The sequence below is a fragment of the Triturus cristatus genome, chromosome 6 (assembly GCF_964204655.1).
Source record: "Triturus cristatus chromosome 6, aTriCri1.1, whole genome shotgun sequence".
Classification (NCBI taxonomy): domain Eukaryota; kingdom Metazoa; phylum Chordata; class Amphibia; order Caudata; family Salamandridae; genus Triturus; species Triturus cristatus.
In genome coordinates, this window is record NC_140589.1 from 522013510 (window position 1) to 522033567 (window position 20058).

The 20058-nt window shown below is 44.5% G+C and overlaps 1 protein-coding gene across 1 annotated transcript in view; it reads right to left on the reverse strand.

Moving 5' to 3' along the window:
• The window catches only part of LOC146817362 (CD109 antigen-like), a 469596-nt gene that overhangs the window by 296710 nt on the left and 152828 nt on the right, over window positions 1–20058 (reverse strand). Inside the window, exon 6 of the mRNA XM_085610954.1 lies at window positions 2221–2260. Within this exon, the coding sequence (XP_085467080.1) occupies window positions 2221–2260 (40 nt within the window). The remainder of the gene's footprint in view (window positions 1–2220; window positions 2261–20058) is intronic.

A 20058-nucleotide genomic window follows, 5' to 3' on the forward strand; every position in this document is an offset into this window, starting at 1 on the left:
AATATTATCATTGGACAAATTATGTTTTGTTTGTTTCATGTCAAGAATGGTGGAGGGCAACAAGTGAAGTTAACTTTGTAGGATTTTGATTCAAACCAGATAGATGCTACCTTTTTAGGTCTCGCGCCTAGCAATGCAGTGCGTAGCACTGCTCGAGCAGCGAGAGACCTCATGTAGGGGTTTCAGAAAGCTGACCACACGCTTGTGCATGTGCTTTTGTTTTCGTCAGCTGCTATTGGCTTTTGCGTGCGTTTTTAAAAAAAGGCAGCACGCCATTGGTGAAAGGCGTGTGCATTTCCCAGCTTCTTCAGAAATGTAACCGCCCATGTCCCATTGGTGTCTGTTACGCGCAGCAGCTGCATCTGAGACCTAATAATAAGCATGTGTTGCTGCCGCGCTCCCTCGCCCCCGCTCCTCTGTGGTGTGCGCGAACTACTGGTTTCGATTCGCTCCTCTCAAAAGCCTCCTGCCAGCTTTGAACATGTTGCTGTGATTTAAAGTTGCAACCAATGCCGTTCGCCTTGTTTAGGTGCTTGTTGGCAAAGCGTTGGACTTCCAAATTGTTAAGGACTGGTGTCACTGTATTAAAAGTACTACCGGCTTATGTTTGTTTCCTGGCAAGTACTGGTTCTTAAAGGTTCGTTCTGCGATTGGAAAGTGGCAGAAGTGCTGGGTGTTAGGTTTGCTATATGGTGAGATTGTTGTGGAGGCGCACTTTTGGAGGGGTAGCCAGGGCACTGCAAACACCGCTGGTAGCACTGCAGGCTCGGGGTTGTGACACTGCTCCGCTGTCAGCAGATGGGCACACTGCGAGTTGTACCAACAGAGTTCTGAGTTGTGTTTCCTCAGCGATGCCTAGTGCGCCCCGCCGAATCCACCCGGTGCCATAATTATATCGCTACCCCCACCCCCGCCCAGACAAACTGAGGCAATAACCTTTTTAACCTTTGCCTCGTTTACCAGTGAAAACCCCAGTCTCCCCCCGCTCCTCTGTGTTGCACGCGCACCACTGGTGTCTGTTGCAAGCGCGAGAGCCAGTCACCGAAGTGTTGCAGCTTCGCCAGCAGACACTGTTTTGCCAAATATTATACTTTTTTTTTGCCTGCCTAGAATCGCTAGATAACCTCACCACCGCCTACCCATGATCCGGCATGGAAGAGATGACAGCTTTTATCACCTCACCTTACGCTGGTTAGGTAAACTCTTGTCCCCTCTGGCATGCCGTATGCGCCTCCCTCCGACATCCCCACACCTAGCCACCCGGGCTCCACCTTAAAAGGGTGCACAATAAATACATTAACAATATTATTATTTACAGTTAACTCCGCAGTCGGGAACTCGTGTGCCTAGCGGGTATAATTGTAGTGTATTAAACTGCATCCATCGTATAGCGCTTACTACCCCTGTGTGAGGCGGTACAGCACTTCTCCACAGAGATAGCACGATACACCGTGTGGGGTGTGTGCTTGGATCTGCGCTGGTGTTGATAATGAGCCTAGGTGGGAAGTGTTTCCATGTAGTGAATTCATGTATCATTTAAAAATCTGCATATTGAAATGAAAGCCTTGTTTTCTGCCCTGCAGCATTTTACAAATATGCGTTTCAACTAAGCTGTCGTTGTGCTGAAATTCTACCTATATATTATTCAGAGGCAGCCCCTGGACCACCAACTCGGCCGGTGTTATAATCCTTAAAGCTTCCCTTTTGCCTTTAACCACGTATAATGCTCCTCTGCCTTTTTTTGGCTAGGTTTGTGCAACACAAATACCATATACATACAAGCATATTTCTGTCTCTCCCAGAAGTAGCCATACAGTCTTTATTTACATCCTTCTACTGGTCTCGCATTACTGAAAATTAAAACTATTGGTGTTGCATTATTATTTGCAACGCCAAAAGCTCAAACTTTTACTAGTGCGAGACCTATTGTATTGCAAATGCTTGTTTCCCTACCAAACGGCCCAGGCGTGACGTATGAACAAACACACAAAAACTACGAAATACAACCATTTGCCAGGATTTGGAAAGAATAGCACCAGTGTTTCCAGGCTTACACGTGAATATGTGTCGATTTCCATGTCACACGGTCGTCTGTGGTTGGCTTGAGGTCAAACTGAGGTGAAATATATTTCGGCTCGAACCACAATTTTTAAGGTTTGCCATGTAAACGCCATCCATTGTCATGCACTGTCGAGTTAATGAAAGTACATTTCCACTTACCAAAATCGGAAACAATAAATGTCTTTGCGGTCTGAAAGCCCTAAAAGTGAAAAAAAGTAATCATATAAATGCAAGTCAAATTATTGAAATAGACAAAAAAATGAATATGCATTATTTATCCCAAGGTCAGTAGACATAATGTGCACAATCTGGATATTCGTACATTAATCTGTGGCTGTACCAGGTGCTTAACAACTAGCATCAGTCTAGATTTATAAGGCAGCATTTAAATAAGGTCTCTCACTTAAGTACTGTTAAATGTTGCCATGTACAAAAACAAGTGTAAGTGTGATGTACAACACTTGTTAGACGCTTCATTGTGCTATGCATCTGTGATGATAGTTTTTGCTGTATGGGCAGGTCTCCTTGGTCTTCACAGTAATGAATAGGACATCGAGACCTATAAACTATGTTTCCCAAGACACTTCAAATGAAAACTGCCACCAATACAAAGAAACTTTTCTGCTACCGAATTACAAACTTCTTGATATATATTAGCAGCCGATGCATTTTAACAATAGTTCTCCAATAGTTTCTCGCATGGTAGCTGAAAAACAAATGGTTATGTCTATTTTACTTTGGCATACCCCTTTGACAGCAAACCTTCCTATTTGAAGAAACACTACGATGTTACCTAATTATTTAACACGCAACTAAATATGAGCAGTTTGAATTAAGGCTTTTTTACTACACTCCAAAAACATGCCTTGTGTGTTTTTATCCTTTCATGCAGTTGCAGAGCTTTGGAAGGTTTGCTATTTGTTATCTAGATTCATATTTTTTTTAAATCCAGAAATTGACCTCGTTTATCTTGCATTGCTAATTAAACACCATCCAATACTGAATGGTAATACTATAATAATCAATGCACAGTTTTGTAAATGATGCAATACCAAGACAAAATTACTTCTAAACCATCAAGTTCTACGAATAAATGTCATGTGCTACTACTTTGAATAACAGTGGTGTTAAAGGGGAACCCAAGCAAGGCAGCTCTGTCATTGTCAGCTTCCGCAGGATGCATGGTTAAGTAGAAACTGTGCAATCCTCAATTCCAAATGTGGCTCAACTACTTAGATCTTGTGAAACATATAATTGGCAGAATACGTCTAAAGACTGCTTTATATCCCAGACTCATGCCAGATAAGCTAATCCAGAGCTGCATGGTGTCGCCCATTTTCTCTTTTAGGTACAAGCAGTGTTAAGATTAAGGAGTCCTCATTTATGATAACGTATGACCATTGTTCCCTCCAAGGTGCGTGTCTTCGAGCACACATACTACCACAAGCGTGCTGTGTCTCGTGTGGAGTACGCTCACACTTCATGCAAGAGACCGTTTCACAACACTGCTTTTAAAATGTGAGCGACGCGAAAAACTGTCATTTGATTGGGAGAGCCTGGCCTACCCAACACTACTTGCAATGGCACTAGTCAAACTTAGAAATGGCTATCACAATAGTGTCAATATCAACAGATGACAGTCAGATTGGTCATGAAGCCCCTTCCGGGTCAGAAGGCCACTTCTGTTGGATGCTACACAGCAAAGCAACAGTGCTCCTAATAGCTCCTCTGGTCCGAACAGAGGCCTAAGTGCCCCAAATGGAATTCGGCCTTATACAGGAGAATCACGATTTGTAGAACCTACAGGCGCTTTCTGCACTCTCTTATCTCATGACAAACGCAAGAACAGTGTTTGCAAGACCAGCCGTAAACAGCTGTGTGGGGTTTGCCTGGCTGAGAAATTTAGAACAGGCATTTATTAAGCGTAGACCATCACAAACAAAATATGTGTATATGGAAGTGACCCACTAAGAAAAAAAGTGACCATTTCTTCCTAATAGTTATTGCAGAACTCGAATTCATCTGAGATACAAAAGAATCAGGGCTTTCTGATCTGTCCTTTCGGAATCAATTTGGATTACGAATATTGCATTCAACCCCCAAGAGTACCCCCATGTTGTATAACTTTGGAGACATTATACCCTAATTGGGCGAGGTCCTGATGAAGGTGGTCCAGTGTTGTGTCATTCCACCGAAACGCGCGTAGACCATATCTGCCCAGACCTACTTAGGTTGATGTCATTTGAACCCAAGACGGGAGATGTCCTTATATCTACATGCTCCTTGAACCCATTGAGTATATGTGCCTTTGTGTGAGTGTGAATGAGTCAGAGTTATGAATGTGTTTGCATTTTGATTGTCTTCATGATTTGGGGGTTGTCATTTGTATATATTACAACTATTAGTTGTATAAATATAAAAAAAATCATTTGTTTTGCACAAATGTTGCTTTCACAATATGATATGAATTGTACTGTTTTATAAAATGATGAAGACTGACTTATAGCAGTTATATGATTGTAATTATTGGTAAAATAAATCTATTTAATAAAAAAACAATTTTGTATAAAAATGAAAAAAATCGGGTAATATTATATTTATGTGTGCAAATCACGTATGGATTAATTGCACTTATCAATCCATGCACAGATACAATCTTATGTAAAATAATATAGGTCTTAGGGGAGTTGCCTGTTAATTTAAAGCCGGGCACTCCACAATAGATCACTGCTTCAGTTTATGGGCTTTGGGGAAGAAGGCAAAAGAAACAACAGAGACTCTATTTTTTTGCTTTGTTGATTTTACCTCAGCGTTCGATTTGGTTGATCGTCGATTACTTTGGGCAAAATCAGTACAACTGGGTATTCCTTCTCCATTAACAGAAATTCTGCAGGAATTGCATACTGGAAACTGGGCCCAAGTAAAACTTGACTTAGATGGTGTTCTCTTTGAGAAAATACCCTTGGAAATAGTTTAAGGCAGGGCTGTGTCCTGGCTCCCACTTTGTTCCCCCTATTTTTAGCTGATCTACTGGGAAAGCTGGCAGCAACACATTCGTTCTCCCCGAAAATGGGAGGAAGACGTGTCGTGCCTTCTCCACGAAGATGATTGGGCAATTTTGGATGTGACGCAAGTAGGCCTGCAGAGGAAACTAAAAAAGTTCAATCACTATTGCGTGGCTTGCAAACTGAAGATAAACATGGTAAAAACAAAGATAATTAAGTTTGGGAAAAAATGTAAACCGTATAAATGGCAGCTAGCCTAGGCAATAGTAGAATAGAGGTTGTGCCCTCCTATAAGTATCTGGGCATGACATTTACCAGTCAGCTGAGTTGGACCTTACCTAAAGAATCAGTGGAGGCAACGGCATCAGCTACGACAGAGGGACTTGACTGCTTCAAAAAGACTTATGGCGGCACCTCCTGGTCTCCCCTCTTAACCGCTTATAGAGCAATGGTCCCTATGCAATGCCTCTATGGGGCTGAGCTGTTTGCCATCAGAACGGAGGAAAGTTAGGATAGGTGTGAAAACAAATGTCTAAAAATATTCTTGTTACAACAAACAAATGATGGACGGAATGCTGACAACGCATACATTCTCCCCCAGTCAAGAGATCTGGGTTAAATCCATCGTTCTTTTGCCCACTACACCACCCCAGTTCAGACATGGCCATATGCAAATCAGTCTTGACCCTGTGCCTCATGGGAACAGTCCAGCCCGAACTGCCAAGCCATGTCTTCCCTGGACCGGAATCAAGCATCCTAGGACCGGTTTCTGGCTATCAGCCGTCATCAGCCAGGATAGCTTGACTCCAGTGGCGTAGTGAGCACGGGTCCCACGTCTGGGAATACCCATCTCACTTAGGGCGAAAAGCGTTACAACAAACAAATGATGGACGAAATGCTGACAATGCATACATTCTCCCCCAGTCAAGAGATCTGGGTTAAATCCATCATTCTTTTGCCCACTACACCACCCCAGTTCAGACATGGCCATATGCAAATCAGTCTTGACCCTGTGCCTCATGGGAACAGTCCAGCCCGAACTGCCAAGCCATGTCTTCCCTGGACCGGAATCAAGCATCCTAGGACCGGTTTCTGGCTATCAGCCGTCATCAGCCAGGATAGCTTGACTCCAGTGGCGTAGTGAGCACGGGTCCCACGTCTGGGAATACCCATCCCACTTAGGGCGAAAAAGCGTTACAACAAACAAATGATGGACGGAATGCTGACAATGCATACATTCTCCCCCAGTCAAGAGATCTGGGTTAAATCCATCGTTCTTTTGCCCACTACACCACCCCAGTTCAGACATGGCCATATGCAAATCAGTCTTGACCCTGTGCCTCATGGGAACAGTCCAGCCCGAACTGCCAAGCCATGTCTTCCCTGGACCGGAATCAAGCATTCTAGGACCGGTTTCTGGCTATCAGCCGTCATCAGCCAGGATAGCTTGACTCCAGTGGCGTAGTGAGCACGGGTCCCACGTCTGGGAATACCCATCCCACTTAGGGCGAAAAGCGTTACAACAAACAAATGATGGACGGAATGCTGACAATGCATACATTCTCCCCCAGTCAAGAAATCTGGGTTAAATCCATCATTCTTTTGCCCACTACACCACCCCAGTTCAGACATGGCCATATGCAAACCAGTCTTGACCCTGTGCCTCATGGGAACAGTCCAGCCCGAACTGCCAAGCCATGTCTTCCCTGGACCGGAATCAAGCATCCTAGGACCGGTTTCTGGCTATCAGCCGTCATCAGCCAGGATAGCTTGACTCCAGTGGCGTAGTGAGCACGGGTCCCACGTCTGGGAATACCCATCCCACTTAGGGCGAAAAAGCGTTACAACAAACAAATGATGGACGGAATGCTGACAATGCATACATTCTCCCCCAATCAAGAGATCTGGGTTAAATCCATCGTTCTTTTGCCCACTACACCACCCCAGTTCAGACATGGCCATATGCAAATCAGTCTTGACCCTGTGCCTCATGGGAACAGTCCAGCCCGAACTGCCAAGCCATGTCTTCCCTGGACCGGAATCAAGCATTCTAGGACCGGTTTCTGGCTATCAGCCGTCATCAGCCAGGATAGCTTGACTCCAGTGGCGTAGTGAGCACGGGTCCCACGTCTGGGAATACCCATCCCACTTAGGGCGAAAAGCGTTACAACAAACAAATGATGGACGGAATGCTGACAATGCATACATTCTCCCCCAGTCAAGAGATCTGGGTTACATCCATCGTTCTTTTGCCCACTACACCACCCCAGTTCAGACATGGCCATATGCAAATCAGTCTTGACCCTGTGCCTCATGGGAACAGTCCAGCCCGAACTGCGAAGCCATGTCTTCCCTGGACCGGAATCAAGCATCCTAGGACCGGTTTCTGGCTATCAGCCGTCATCAGCCAGGATAGCTTGACTCCAGTGGCGTAGTGAGCACGGGTCCCACGTCTGGGAATACCCATCCCACTTAGGGCGAAAAGCGTTACAACAAACAAATGATGGACGGAATGCTGACAATGCATACATTCTCCCCCAGTCAAGAGATCTGGGTTAAATCCATCGTTCTTTTGCCCACTACACCACCCCAGTTCTGACATGGCCATATGCAAATCAGTCTTGACCCTGTGCCTCATGGGAACAGTCCAGCCCGAACTGCCAAGCCATGTCTTCCCTGGACCGGAATCAAGCATCCTAGGACCGGTTTCTGGCTATCAGCCGTCATCAGCCAGGATAGCTTGACTCCAGTGGCGTAGTGAGCACGGGTCCCACGTCTGGGAATACCCATCCCACTTAGGGCGAAAAGCGTTACAAAAAACAAATGATGGAAGGAATGCTGACAATGCATACATTCTCCCCCAGTCAAGAGATCTGGGTTAAATCCATCGTTCTTTTGCCCACTACACCACCCCAGTTCAGACATAGCCATATGCAAATCAGTCTTGACCCTGTGCCTCATGGGAACAGTCCAGCCCGAACTGCCAAGCCATGTCTTCCCTGGACCGGAATCAAGCATCCTAGGACCGGTTTCTGGCTATCAGCCGTCATCAGCCAGGATAGCTTGACTCCAGTGGGGGGAACAACCTTTACAACGCAACTTTTACAACGCACTACACTTACAACGCAATTTTTACAACGCAACATCCACTACAACGCATTCCATTACATCGCATAACACTACAAGGCATTTTTCTAAACGCATTTTTAAAAACTACCTTTACAACGCATTCCATTACATCGCATACTACCTTTACAACGCATACCATTACAACGCATAATATTACACTACACTATCCAACACTTACCCTACTGTTGCACCCCCTGGAGTTAGAATAGTAATTTTTACCCCTACACTATCCAACACTTTCCCTACTGTTGCACCCCCTGGAGTAAGAATAGTAATTTTTACCCTTATACTATCCAACACTTACCCTACTGTTGCACCCCCTGGAGTTAGAATAGTAATTTTTACCCCTATACTATCCACCACTTACCCTACTGTTGCACCCCCTGGAGTTAGAATAGTAATTTTTACCCCTATACTATCCACCACTTACCCTACTGTTGCACCCCCTGGAGTTAGAATAGTAATTTTTACCCCTATACTATCCAACACTTACCCTACTGTTGCACCCCCTGGAGTAAGAATAGTAATTTTTACCCCTATACTATCCAACACTTACCCTACTGTTGCACCCCCTGGAGTTAGAATAGTAATTTTTACCCCTATACTATCCAACACTTACCCTACTGTTGCACCCCCTGGAGTTAGAATAGTAATTTTTACCCCTATACTATCCAACACTTACCCTACTGTTGCACCCCCTGGAGTTAGAATAGTAATTTTTACCCCTATACTATTCAAAACTTACCTTAAATGCAATGTAATATTATGCGTTGTAATTGTATGCATTGTAAAGGTAGTATGCGATGTACTGGAATGCGTTGTAAAGGTAGTTTTTAAAAATGCGTTGTAGTGTCATGCGATGTAATGGAATGCGTTGTACTGGATGTTGCGTTGTAAAAATTGCGTTGTAAGTGCATGCGTTGTAAAAGTATGCGTTGTAACGTCATACATCCCTCCAGTGGCGTAGTGAGCACGGGTCCCACGTCTGGGAATACCCATCCCACTTAGGGCGAAAAGCGTTACAACAAACAAATGATGGACGTAATGCTGACAATGCATACATTCTCCCCCAGTCAAGAGATCTGGGTTAAATCCATTGTTCTTTTGCCCACTACACCACCCCAGTTCAGACATGGCCATATGCAAATCAGTCTTGACCCTGTGCCTCATGGGAACAGTCCAGCCCGAACTGCCAAGCCATGTCTTCCCTGGACCGGAATCAAGCATCCTAGGACCGGTTTCTGGCTATCAGCCGTCATCAGCCAGGATAGCTTGACTCCAGTGGTGTAGTGAGCACGGATCCCACGTCTGGGAATACCCATCCCACTTAGTGCGAAAAGCGTTACAACAAACAAATGATGGTAGGAATGCTGACAATGCATACATTCTCCCCCAGTCAAGAGATCTGGGTTAAATCCATCGTTCTTTTTCCCACTACACCACCCCAGTTCAGACATGGCCATATGCAAATCAGTCTTGACCCTGTGCCTCATGGGAAGAGTCCAGCTCGAACTGCCAAGCCATGTCTTCCCTGGACCGGAATCAAGCATCCTAGGACCGGTTTCTTGCTATCAGCCGTCATCAGCTAGGATAGCTTGACTCCAGTGGCGTAGTGAGCACGGGTCCCACGTCTGGGAATACCCATCCCACTTAGGGCGAAAAGCGTTACAACAAACAAATGATGGACGGAATGCTGACAATGCATACATTCTCCCCCAGTCAAGAGATCTGGGTTCAATCCATCATTCTTTTGCCTACTACACCACCCCAGTTCAGACATGGCCATATGCAAATCAGTCTTGACCCTGTGCCTCATGGGAACAGTCCAGCCCGAACTGCCAAGCCATGTCTTCCCTGGACCGGAATCAAGCATCCTACGACCGGTTTCTGGCTATCAGCCGTCATCAGCCAGGATAGCTTGACTCCAGTGGCGTAGTGAGCACGGGTCCCACGTCTGGGAATACCCATCCCACTTAGGGCGAAAAGCGTTACAACAAACAAATGATGGACGGAATGCTGACAATGCATACATTCTCCCCCAGTCAAGAGATCTGGGTTAAATCCATCGTTCTTTTGCCCACTACACCACCCCAGTTCAGACATGGCCATATGCAAATCAGTCTTGACCCTGTGCCTCATGGGAACAGTCCAGCCCGAACTGCCAAGCCATGTCTTCCCTGGACCGGAATCAAGCATTCTAGGACCGGTTTCTTGCTATCAGCCGTCATCAGCCAGGATAGCTTGACTCCAGTGGCGTAGTGAGCACGGGTCCCACGTCTGGGAATACCCATCCCACTTAGGGCGAAAAGCGTTACAACAAACAAATGATGGACGGAATGCTGACAATGCATACATTCTCCCCCAGTCAAGAGATCTGGGTTAAATCCATCGTTCTTTTGCCCACTACACCACCCCAGTTCAGACATGGCCATATGCAAATCAGTCTTGACCCTGTGCCTCATGGGAACAGTCCAGCCCGAACTGCCAAGCCATGTCTTCCCTGGACCGGAATCAAGTATTCTAGGACCGGTTTCTTGCTATCAGCCGTCATCAGCCAGGATAGCTTGACTCCAGTGGCGTAGTGAGCACGGGTCCCACGTCTGGGAATACCCATCCCACTTAGGGCGAAATGCGTTACAACAAACAAATGATGGACGGAATGCTGACAATGCATACATTCTCCCCCAGTCAAGAGATCTGGGTTAAATCCATCGTTCTTTTGCCCACAACACCACCCCAGTTCAGACATGGCCATATGCAAATCAGTCTTGACCCTGTGCCTCATGGGAACAGTCCAGCCCGAACTGCCAAGCCATGTCTTCCCTGGACCGGAATCAAGCATCCTAGGACCGGTTTCTGGCTATCAGCCGTCATCAGCCAGGACAGCTTGACTCCAGTGGCGTAGTGAGCACGGGTCCCACGTCTGGGAATACCCATCCCACTTAGGGCGAAAAGCGTTACAACAAACAAATGATGGACGGAATGCTGACAATGCATACATTCTCCCCCAGTCAAGAGATCTGGGTTAAATCCATCGTTCTTTTGCCCACTACACCACCCCAGTTCAGACATGGCTATATGCAAATCAGTCTTGACCCTGTGCCTCATGGGAACAGTCCAGCCCGAACTGCCAAGCCATGTCTTCCCTGGACCGGAATCAAGCATCCTAGGACCGGTTTCTGGCTATCAGCCGTCATCAGCCAGGATAGCTTGACTCCAGTGGCGTAGTGAGCACGGGTCCCACGTCTGGGAATACCCATCCCACTTAGGGCGAAAAGCGTTACAACAAACAAATGATGGACGGAATGCTGACAATGCATTCATTCTCCCCCAGTCAAGAGATCTGGGTTAAATCCATCGTTCTTTTGCCCACTACACCACCCCAGTTCAGACATGGCCATATGCAAATCAGTCTTGACCCTGTGCCTCATGGGAACAGTCCAGCCCGAACTGCCAAGCCATGTCTTCCCTGGACCGGAATCAAGCATCCTAGGACCGGTTTCTGGCTATCAGCCGTCATCAGCCAGGATAGCTTGACTCCAGTGCCGTAGTGAGCACGGGTCCCACGTCTGGAAACACCCATCCCACTTAGGGCGAAAAGCGTTACAACAAACAAATGATGGACAGAATGCTGACAATGCATACATTCTCCCCCAGTCAAGAGATCTGGGTTAAATCCATCGTTCTTTTGCCCACTACACCACCCCAGTTCAGACATGGCCATATGCAAATCAGTCTTGACCCTGTGCCTCATGGGAACAGTCCAGCCCAAACTGCCAAGCCATGTCTTCCCTGGACCAGAATCAAGCATCCTAGGACCGGTTTCTGGCTATCAGCCGTCATCAGCCATGATAGCTTGACTCCAGTGGCGTAGTGAGCACGGGTCCCATGTCTGGGAATACCCATCCCACTTAGGGCGAAAAGCGTTACAACAAACAAATGATGGACGGAATGCTGACAATGCATACATTCTCCCCCGGTCAAGAGATCTGGGTTAAATCCATCGTTCTTTTGCCCACTACACCACCCCAGTTCAGACATGGCCATATGCATATCAGTCTTGACCCTGTGCCTCATGGGAACAGTCCAGCCCGAACTGCCAAGCCATGTCTTCCCTGGACCGGAATCAAGCATCCTAGGACCGGTTTCTGGCTATCAGCCGTCATCAGCCAGGATAGCTTGACTCCAGTGGCGTAGTGAGCACGGGTTCCAGTACTGGGGTGAATGTATGACATTGTTCTGCATTCTGTCCATCAACTGTTGTTTTGCATTTGTCACCCCGAGTGGGACGGGTATGCTCAGACGTGAGTCCCGTGCTCTCCATGCCACTGGAATCAAGCTATCCTGGCTGAAGAGGGGTGAAACCCCGAAACCGGTCCTAGGATGCTTGTTTCCAGTCCGGGGAGGACCTGGCTTGGCAGTTCGGGCTGGACTGTTCCCATGAGGCACAGGGTCAAGACTGATTTGCATATGGCTGGGTTCAAACTGGAATGGCATGGTGAACAAAAAAACGATGGATTTAGGCCCAGATCTCTGTACTGGGGTGAATGTATGACATTGTTCTGCATTCTGTCCATCAACTGTTGTTTTGCATTTGTCACCCCGAGTGGGACGGGTATGCTCAGACGTGAGTCCCGTGCTCTCCATGCCACTGGAATCAAGCTATCCTGGCTGAAGAGAGGTGAAACCCCGAAACCGGTCCTAGGATGCTTGTTTCCAGTCCGGGGAGGACCTGGCTTGGCAGTTCGGGCTGGACTGTTCCCATGAGGCACAGGGTCAAGACTGATTTGCATATGGCTGGGTTCAAACTGGAATGGCATGGTGAACAAAAAAACGATGGATTTAGGCCCAGATCTCTGTACTGGGGTGAATGTATGAAATTGTTCTGCATTCTGTCCATCAACTGTTGTTTTGCATTTGTCACCCCGAGTGGGACGGGTATGCTCAGACGTGAGTCCCGTGCTCTCCATGCCACTGGAATCAAGCTATCCTGGCTGAAGAGGGGTGAAACCCTGAAACCGGTCCTAGGATGCCTGTTTCCAGTCCGGGGAGGACCTGGCTTGGCAGTTCGGGCTGGACTGTTCCCATGAGGCACAGGGTCAAGACTGATTTGCATATGGCTGGGTTCAAACTGGAATGGCATGGTGAACAAAAAAACGATGGATTTAGGCCCAGATCTCTGTACTGGGGTGAATGTATGACATTGTTCTGCATTCTGTCCATCAACTGTTGTTTTGCATTTGTCACCCCGAGTGGGACGGGTAAGCTCAGACGTGAGTCCCGTGCTCTCCATGCCACTGGAATCAAGCTATCCTGGCTGAAGAGGGCTGAAACCCCGAAACCGGTGCTAGGATGCTTGTTTCCAGTCCGGGGAGGACCTGGCTTGGCAGTTCGGGCTGGAATGTTCCCATGAGGCACAGGGTCAAGACTGATTTGCATATGGCTGGGTTCAAACTGGAATGGCATGGTGAACAAAAAAACGATGGATTTAGGCCCAGATCTCTGTACTGGGGTGAATGTATGACATTGTTCTGCATTCTGTCCATCAACTGTTGTTTTGCATTTAAAAATATTCTTGGCCCTCCCCAAAGGTGCAATGTTCCAGGAAATAAGATTAGAAGCTAATTTGCAAGCCTGGAACTTCCTAGAGTATAAATCAACTCTGCACTTTTGGGATAAATTATTGCCCCCAAATACTCAGAAGATATCAGCCTGTTGTGCCACAGAAACAGAAGGAAGTGAATTACAGTGGGCAAGGAAGGTAAAGAAAAGATTGGAAGTCATTGCAGGAACCTTAAAACTAGAAATAAAAATAGCTGAAGCCCCAATCACTAAAGCAGATTTAAAATCAGCATGTAAAAGAGAATCCAGACTGGCGGATTTGAAATATGTAAGGAACAAACCGTCAGCAAAGTACATGTTAGATTCATGGGAAAATATGAATGTATTCCCGTATCTATCGGCATTACCAGATGCTCGGCTACGTTCATTACTTTTACAGTTCTGGTCAGGATTATATGTATGTTATAAAAGAGCTGCGAAATCTGAAGCCCTTTTAGATAAAGAGAATAACTGCACGTGTACTGCCATTTTATAATCTCAATGTTAATATTTTAATTGATTGTCGTCACTTTTATAGGCCACGTTACTTGATTTTAAAACCTCTTTTTAAAAAATATAATATCAATTGTCGAAATGATGCACTAGAATTTCTTTTAAGGATGGGATTTTTTGAGTGACCAGTGAACTGGCTAAGTTCCTTAAATATTGTATAGATTAGTGTCTTATAGTGTAAATAGTAGGGGTTTGGAGCTGTTAGTGTATTATGATGAATTGGTATTTATATGATAAAATTATACAAAAAGATTGTATGGTGTCTAAACATTAATAAAGAATTAATTAACTAGCTGAGGCTGCAACATTTCTGTCTTTGGTATCTTTGGTGATATTGCTCCTCTTTCAGCATAGTGAGAAAAGGTCAATTGGGTGGTTTATATGAGCACCAGGATGTGTAACATTTTTCTTCGGCTCAGGAAGAGTAAGTGACTTGCTCAGAATCACATGATCTTGAGTCAAGACTGGTTCCTCTGTACCAGAGTCAGCAGGTGTAGCTGACATGCCTTTATGATGAACCCACCAGGCATTTCAGCAGATGTTGAATTAGGGTCAAGACTGGCAACACCAATACCAACCTCTATGTCATTTCTCCCAATGAACTATGGACAGGTACGCACTTGAGCAGGGGGAACCCCAGTGCCTCAGTGCTTTTAATGGCAAACCCACATCTTCTGAAGTTGACTAACTTCATTAAGATGCAGCATTCAATACCAAATACCAATTTTTAGGAAATCATTACCAAAAATTTGCAAGTGTAGTGCAGCTGTTTTAAAAGCACCCACTGCAGAGTTCCTTGTATACCCAGTAGTTTTTAGGCAAAAAAAAAAATGTCAAGATAATTAATGCTGATTAATGTACCTGCTGGAGAGATATGGGAGTTTTGTCTTGACTCATCTAAGGTGGCCCAGAGGGTTAATATGCCTGCTGCAAATGACGTGTTCCATGCAGATCGCAGACTGTGCATAGCTTAGTGCATTAACGCTTTTGTCAGTAAGACCCTTTTGCTAGTGTGCAGTTCAAGTTACAATTGTAATCTAGCACAGTGAGCTATGGAGTTTCATCAAAGAGCTACATGCAATCTACATGGTACAGATTAGAAAGATATTTTTTTTTAGTCTTTCATTATCCTAATGGTGCTAAAAAGTTTTTTTTTAGTAGAAATGAGTTCTTATTAATAACGTCAACCCTAACCACTGTGCTACATTCTGAATCCTGAGTTTGTTCTTCTCCAAACCAAGCACTCTTAAAAAATGCCAACCAGTATGGATGACATGAATTCTACACCTTGTGGTCCCTTTTGCTTAATGTAACATTTTCTATACACTGATTTACACACGTATGATTAATTGTATCTGTATTTGTGTGAGATGTAAATTGCTCCAATAGTTTACACTGGTATGAGAGGCGCTGAAAAACAAATTAAATACATGTGAGAGAGGGGCAATGGAGTGACAAGGGGAACTGCTGGAGAGTAATAGTAAGGGAATCATTGAAGAGCCCTCACAAAGATTGTTGAATCAAGGTGCCCTCTGAGGTCATCATTTACTATGCTTTAAAAGGAAATACAATTGAATATATAAAGAAAAGAATGTGCAGTAGGATGTGCCATTTTTGTCCAAATTGTTTTGGGGGGGAGAACCCCCTCAAACCTTCCTTGAAATGATCAGACTTGCTCACTGCGCTCACTATGTACCGTAGAGGGGCCGGTCTGACAACATTTACCAGGGCTGCTTTGGGTTCCCAGTCCGGCCCTGTGTAGGATGCGTTATATAATGGTACAACCACTGGAGTCCTGTGCTTTTCATAAAACCAGAGTCTCCTTGCCTATGCAACCCTTTCATATCATGGCATGTGTATCTATATTGCAAACCTCTCTTAAAACCCCTCACGTGGTGCTGCATGTGTGGAAATGCACCTTCTTTTCACTTTTTTAAAGCTAAATCTTGGAGTGGTATTTACACTGATATTTGTTGCTGTACTCGCATGCATGGTTGGGTTCTTAGCGCACATAGCCTTGACTGCAGCACACAGAGACCTTACACTTCCGCACACAGAGAAAAGAAACTGTTTGTGACCAGTACATGATCACAAAACTGTTCTAATCTTTTGCGGCGGGAGATGTAGGAATCATAAAGTAGTAGTGGCTAGTCCTGAAGTGCTCTTGCACATCACCTCAACCTAGAGACCCACACATAGCTCTGAAACATTGATAGTTTTTCCAAAAAGACATGATGGCACCACCACACCCACATGAATATATGAACACAATAATATTTGGTATCTGCCATATGACAACGAATGCTTTCAAACTGTTGCTCATACCTGATTGAGCACAAGGTACTAATCTGCTGAGGCCAGTGGTCAGACATTTCTTCATATTGATGAAATGCACATATTTCAGGGGTGCTTTTGATCACCTTTTCCTTACAAAGCCACAATCAATATGTCAGCCCAGGCTTTGGAACTTGTCAACTTTACCTACTTGCCCTTTAGCCACTCTGCCATTCCGAAACTGGAAAAAAAGCAATGGGTTCCCTTTCCTTCAGTGGCTGTACTCGGCTCCAACACATTCCTAAACACAATAACAACAATATGCTTGAGGTCCCTAGTGGTTTAATGAATGATGTATCATGTCCAGGTATATACTAGATTCATCTGCTGGATCATAGTAGGGTATCAATCATGTCTTCCAGGGTTAGCCAATGTTAACTGTGGGGTAAACAAGGGAATTATGATTGGTTGAAGAATATTGGTGTGTGCAAGTCAGTGAGGCACAGTGACTCGGTGGCATTGAGTATGACCAAATGATGGGCAGCATTTAGAGTAGGCTGTGAAATGCAGCTTTGTGTTACAAACTGTGGGGCATATTTATTAAAGAGTTGCGCAGCCCATGGACCACGAAACAGGGCACAAGAGCAACGCAACTCATACATACATTTGATTTATCAAGCCATACAAGGCCACCTTGTGTGGCTTGATAAATCTAGAGTGACGCAACACAGCGCAAATTGCTGCATTGCATTACTCTGCCCCAGGGAGGTGTTCCTTGGCTGGAGCATGGGTGCTCCCACGCATCCACTATAGATTTCGGAGCATTCACAGATTTATCATTACTGGTAGACTTGGGAGTGCATCAAAATGCAACACCTCCCCAGGTGAGGTGAAAGAAGGAGAAATATCTTTATTTGTGCTTCATTTTACAGCACACATAGAAAGAGGAAAATGCCTCAGGGGATTGTTTGTGTGCAGGGAAGTGTCCCTTCCTCCACAAAACAAATCCTTCTTACAACACAGGCACCCTTGCACCATGGTGCAAGGGTGCCTGCATTGGCACTAGGCAGCACATTGTGTGCCAGCACTGGGAAATTACAGGAATGTGCCATATATTGTTAAGTATGGTGCATTCCTGCCTTTTACCTATCACGCAGCACAATGTACCATGCTGACTTGCTGCGCTATTTGATTAGTTATTAAAAATGCCCATAATTTAAGTTGAGGCTAGTTTATCTTTTGCAGTGGTAATAGACAAATGAGGTTTGTGAAGCTTTTTAATACTGAGAAATATGCAACCACCTGCCTTAAAGGTGTAGAGGAGCTATGGTCTTGCAGAAGTCCCTCTGCTAGTCTTGTCTCATCTCTACCAGCATTTTTATGTAAGAAACATTCATACTCACCTTCTGTCAATCCACATGCTTTCCTTAGTTGTGACACAGATGTCATCACTTTCTACATTAGTACTGTGTTCATTTTACAATCTGAATGCAGCTGCTATTATGAGCTTAAAGGCTCTAGGTAAAACTCTAGGATGTACAGGTCCATTTACTTTGGCATTTGGGCATGTAATATGCAACTATGTAAAAAGTCTTCCTTGCTTTTATACTATCATCCCATCAAAGGGATTGCGACCAGCTGTGGTCAGCAAACCACCAAGTCTGTCACTGCCTTTTGAAAAAGTAAAAATATTTTTCTAAATGCCGTCCATTTTCTTTAAAAGAAACTGGACTGCATTTAAAAAGGAAAAAATACTTTTTTGGGGTTATTTGAGAATTTTCAGTGGCTCTGTGAACCACTGCCTACTTTCAAACAACATTAACTCTTCACAAAGGAAAAGGGGTCCCCATGGCTAGCACCTCAACTTTGTTTACAACTTCTATTTTGGTCATAAACCAAAGACACATATGTATAGTAATTGTTATTTGGAAGTGATGCCAACAACACGCATTAATAATTTCTAAACACTTATTGGAAGTCTGGAAAATGTTTGACTCTTAAATTGTGTTTATTACATTGCTAAAAGCTATTTTTCATGTTCAGTGTCTAAATCAGAACATTTGCCACTGAAAAGATGCTTTGTACATATGGTCCTATATCTTGCTTTAATATGCTAATGCATTTAAGCATATTCATGTGCACTTGCACTCACATCAACATTAAAGCCAGACTTATTGGCTTTGCCAATGCTTGTTACAATATGATTTCTAGGGAAAATGAGATGTCACGTTTCGCAAAACAAGGAGTGCCATGCATTTCACAACAGTAACTTGCTTGAAGAAATGCTAAGGAATTTCTTAAGGTGCTCTGAACAGAACTAATTAAAAAGTGATTTGCAAGAAATCAGTTATAAGCACACAGCTGACTCCCAAGCACAAAGGCTATTGGGTATAGTAGTAGTTAAAGGCCATCACAGCAAATAGGCAATTTGATATTTTGCTATAATTATGCAAGAATGTGCTGTGGTTTGAAATCGGAGGTAAATGCAAACAATTCTGTAGGTTTGCCAGTTCTCGAGATTTCCTGTGGTTACATCACGCTCTTCATGAACCTCAACACCGTAGATACTAGCATGCTACCTGCATACAAATGTATACCAAATGTAAATGCATAAAGTTAATGGGGATAAAACATGAACAAGTGCTTGAACCTGTACAGAAAAGGTGGCCCTAGACTTTGTTATAGTGTTGCAATTGTTGCAGATATTTATAGAGATGCTTTGTGAATGGAGTGATCCTCTCCTTCTACTTGATTCAGAAGTACATGGCACAATGTGTAGAAGATATGTGGTCTAGCAGTTTTTGATTAAGCCGGAAAGCTGTATTTAAATTGCCACATTTGGTAACTGTGTAAATAATTTTAACTCCCCCACACGTACAAAAGCCCACAAATTAATAATACGTAAAAATGTAAAGTAAAAGGCGGTTCTTTCCGGTAGGAAGTGTTACTTGGAAAAATCGCTGTCCTCGCTGAACCATTACACTCGAGTACAATACAATGTACTGGACCGTATTTGCTCCCATTGTGAACATCGCTCTCTCTCTGATCATTCAAAAGTATATAGTAAGGTATACTTTTATAAATGTCAAGCTGGCCCTCAGAGAGAGCGTACGGCATTTTAAGAAAGTTCAAACTCTAAAATGGAATAGAGCTTCATGAAAAAATCTAAGAACAACAAGTCCAACCGGTGCAACTTAGTAGTAAAATTAAGACATAGCTCCCTGTGCCGAAAAAATACATGAGTAAGTAACGTAGTCTGGAGCTTTCTTATTTCCTTGAACAAGGTTCGTGGTACTTAAAACTGCTCTATATCATCCATGCTCATTAAACTATGATATCAGAATTAAACCCATCTAGTGGCTGAATTGCAAAGCTGTTCTTACATTGATTGTAAGAAGAGTTTCAATTATGAAGGGAGAAATAATGGGATGTCCCTAAGTGAAGCGACCACTCATGGAGTGATGTAGGAAAAGAC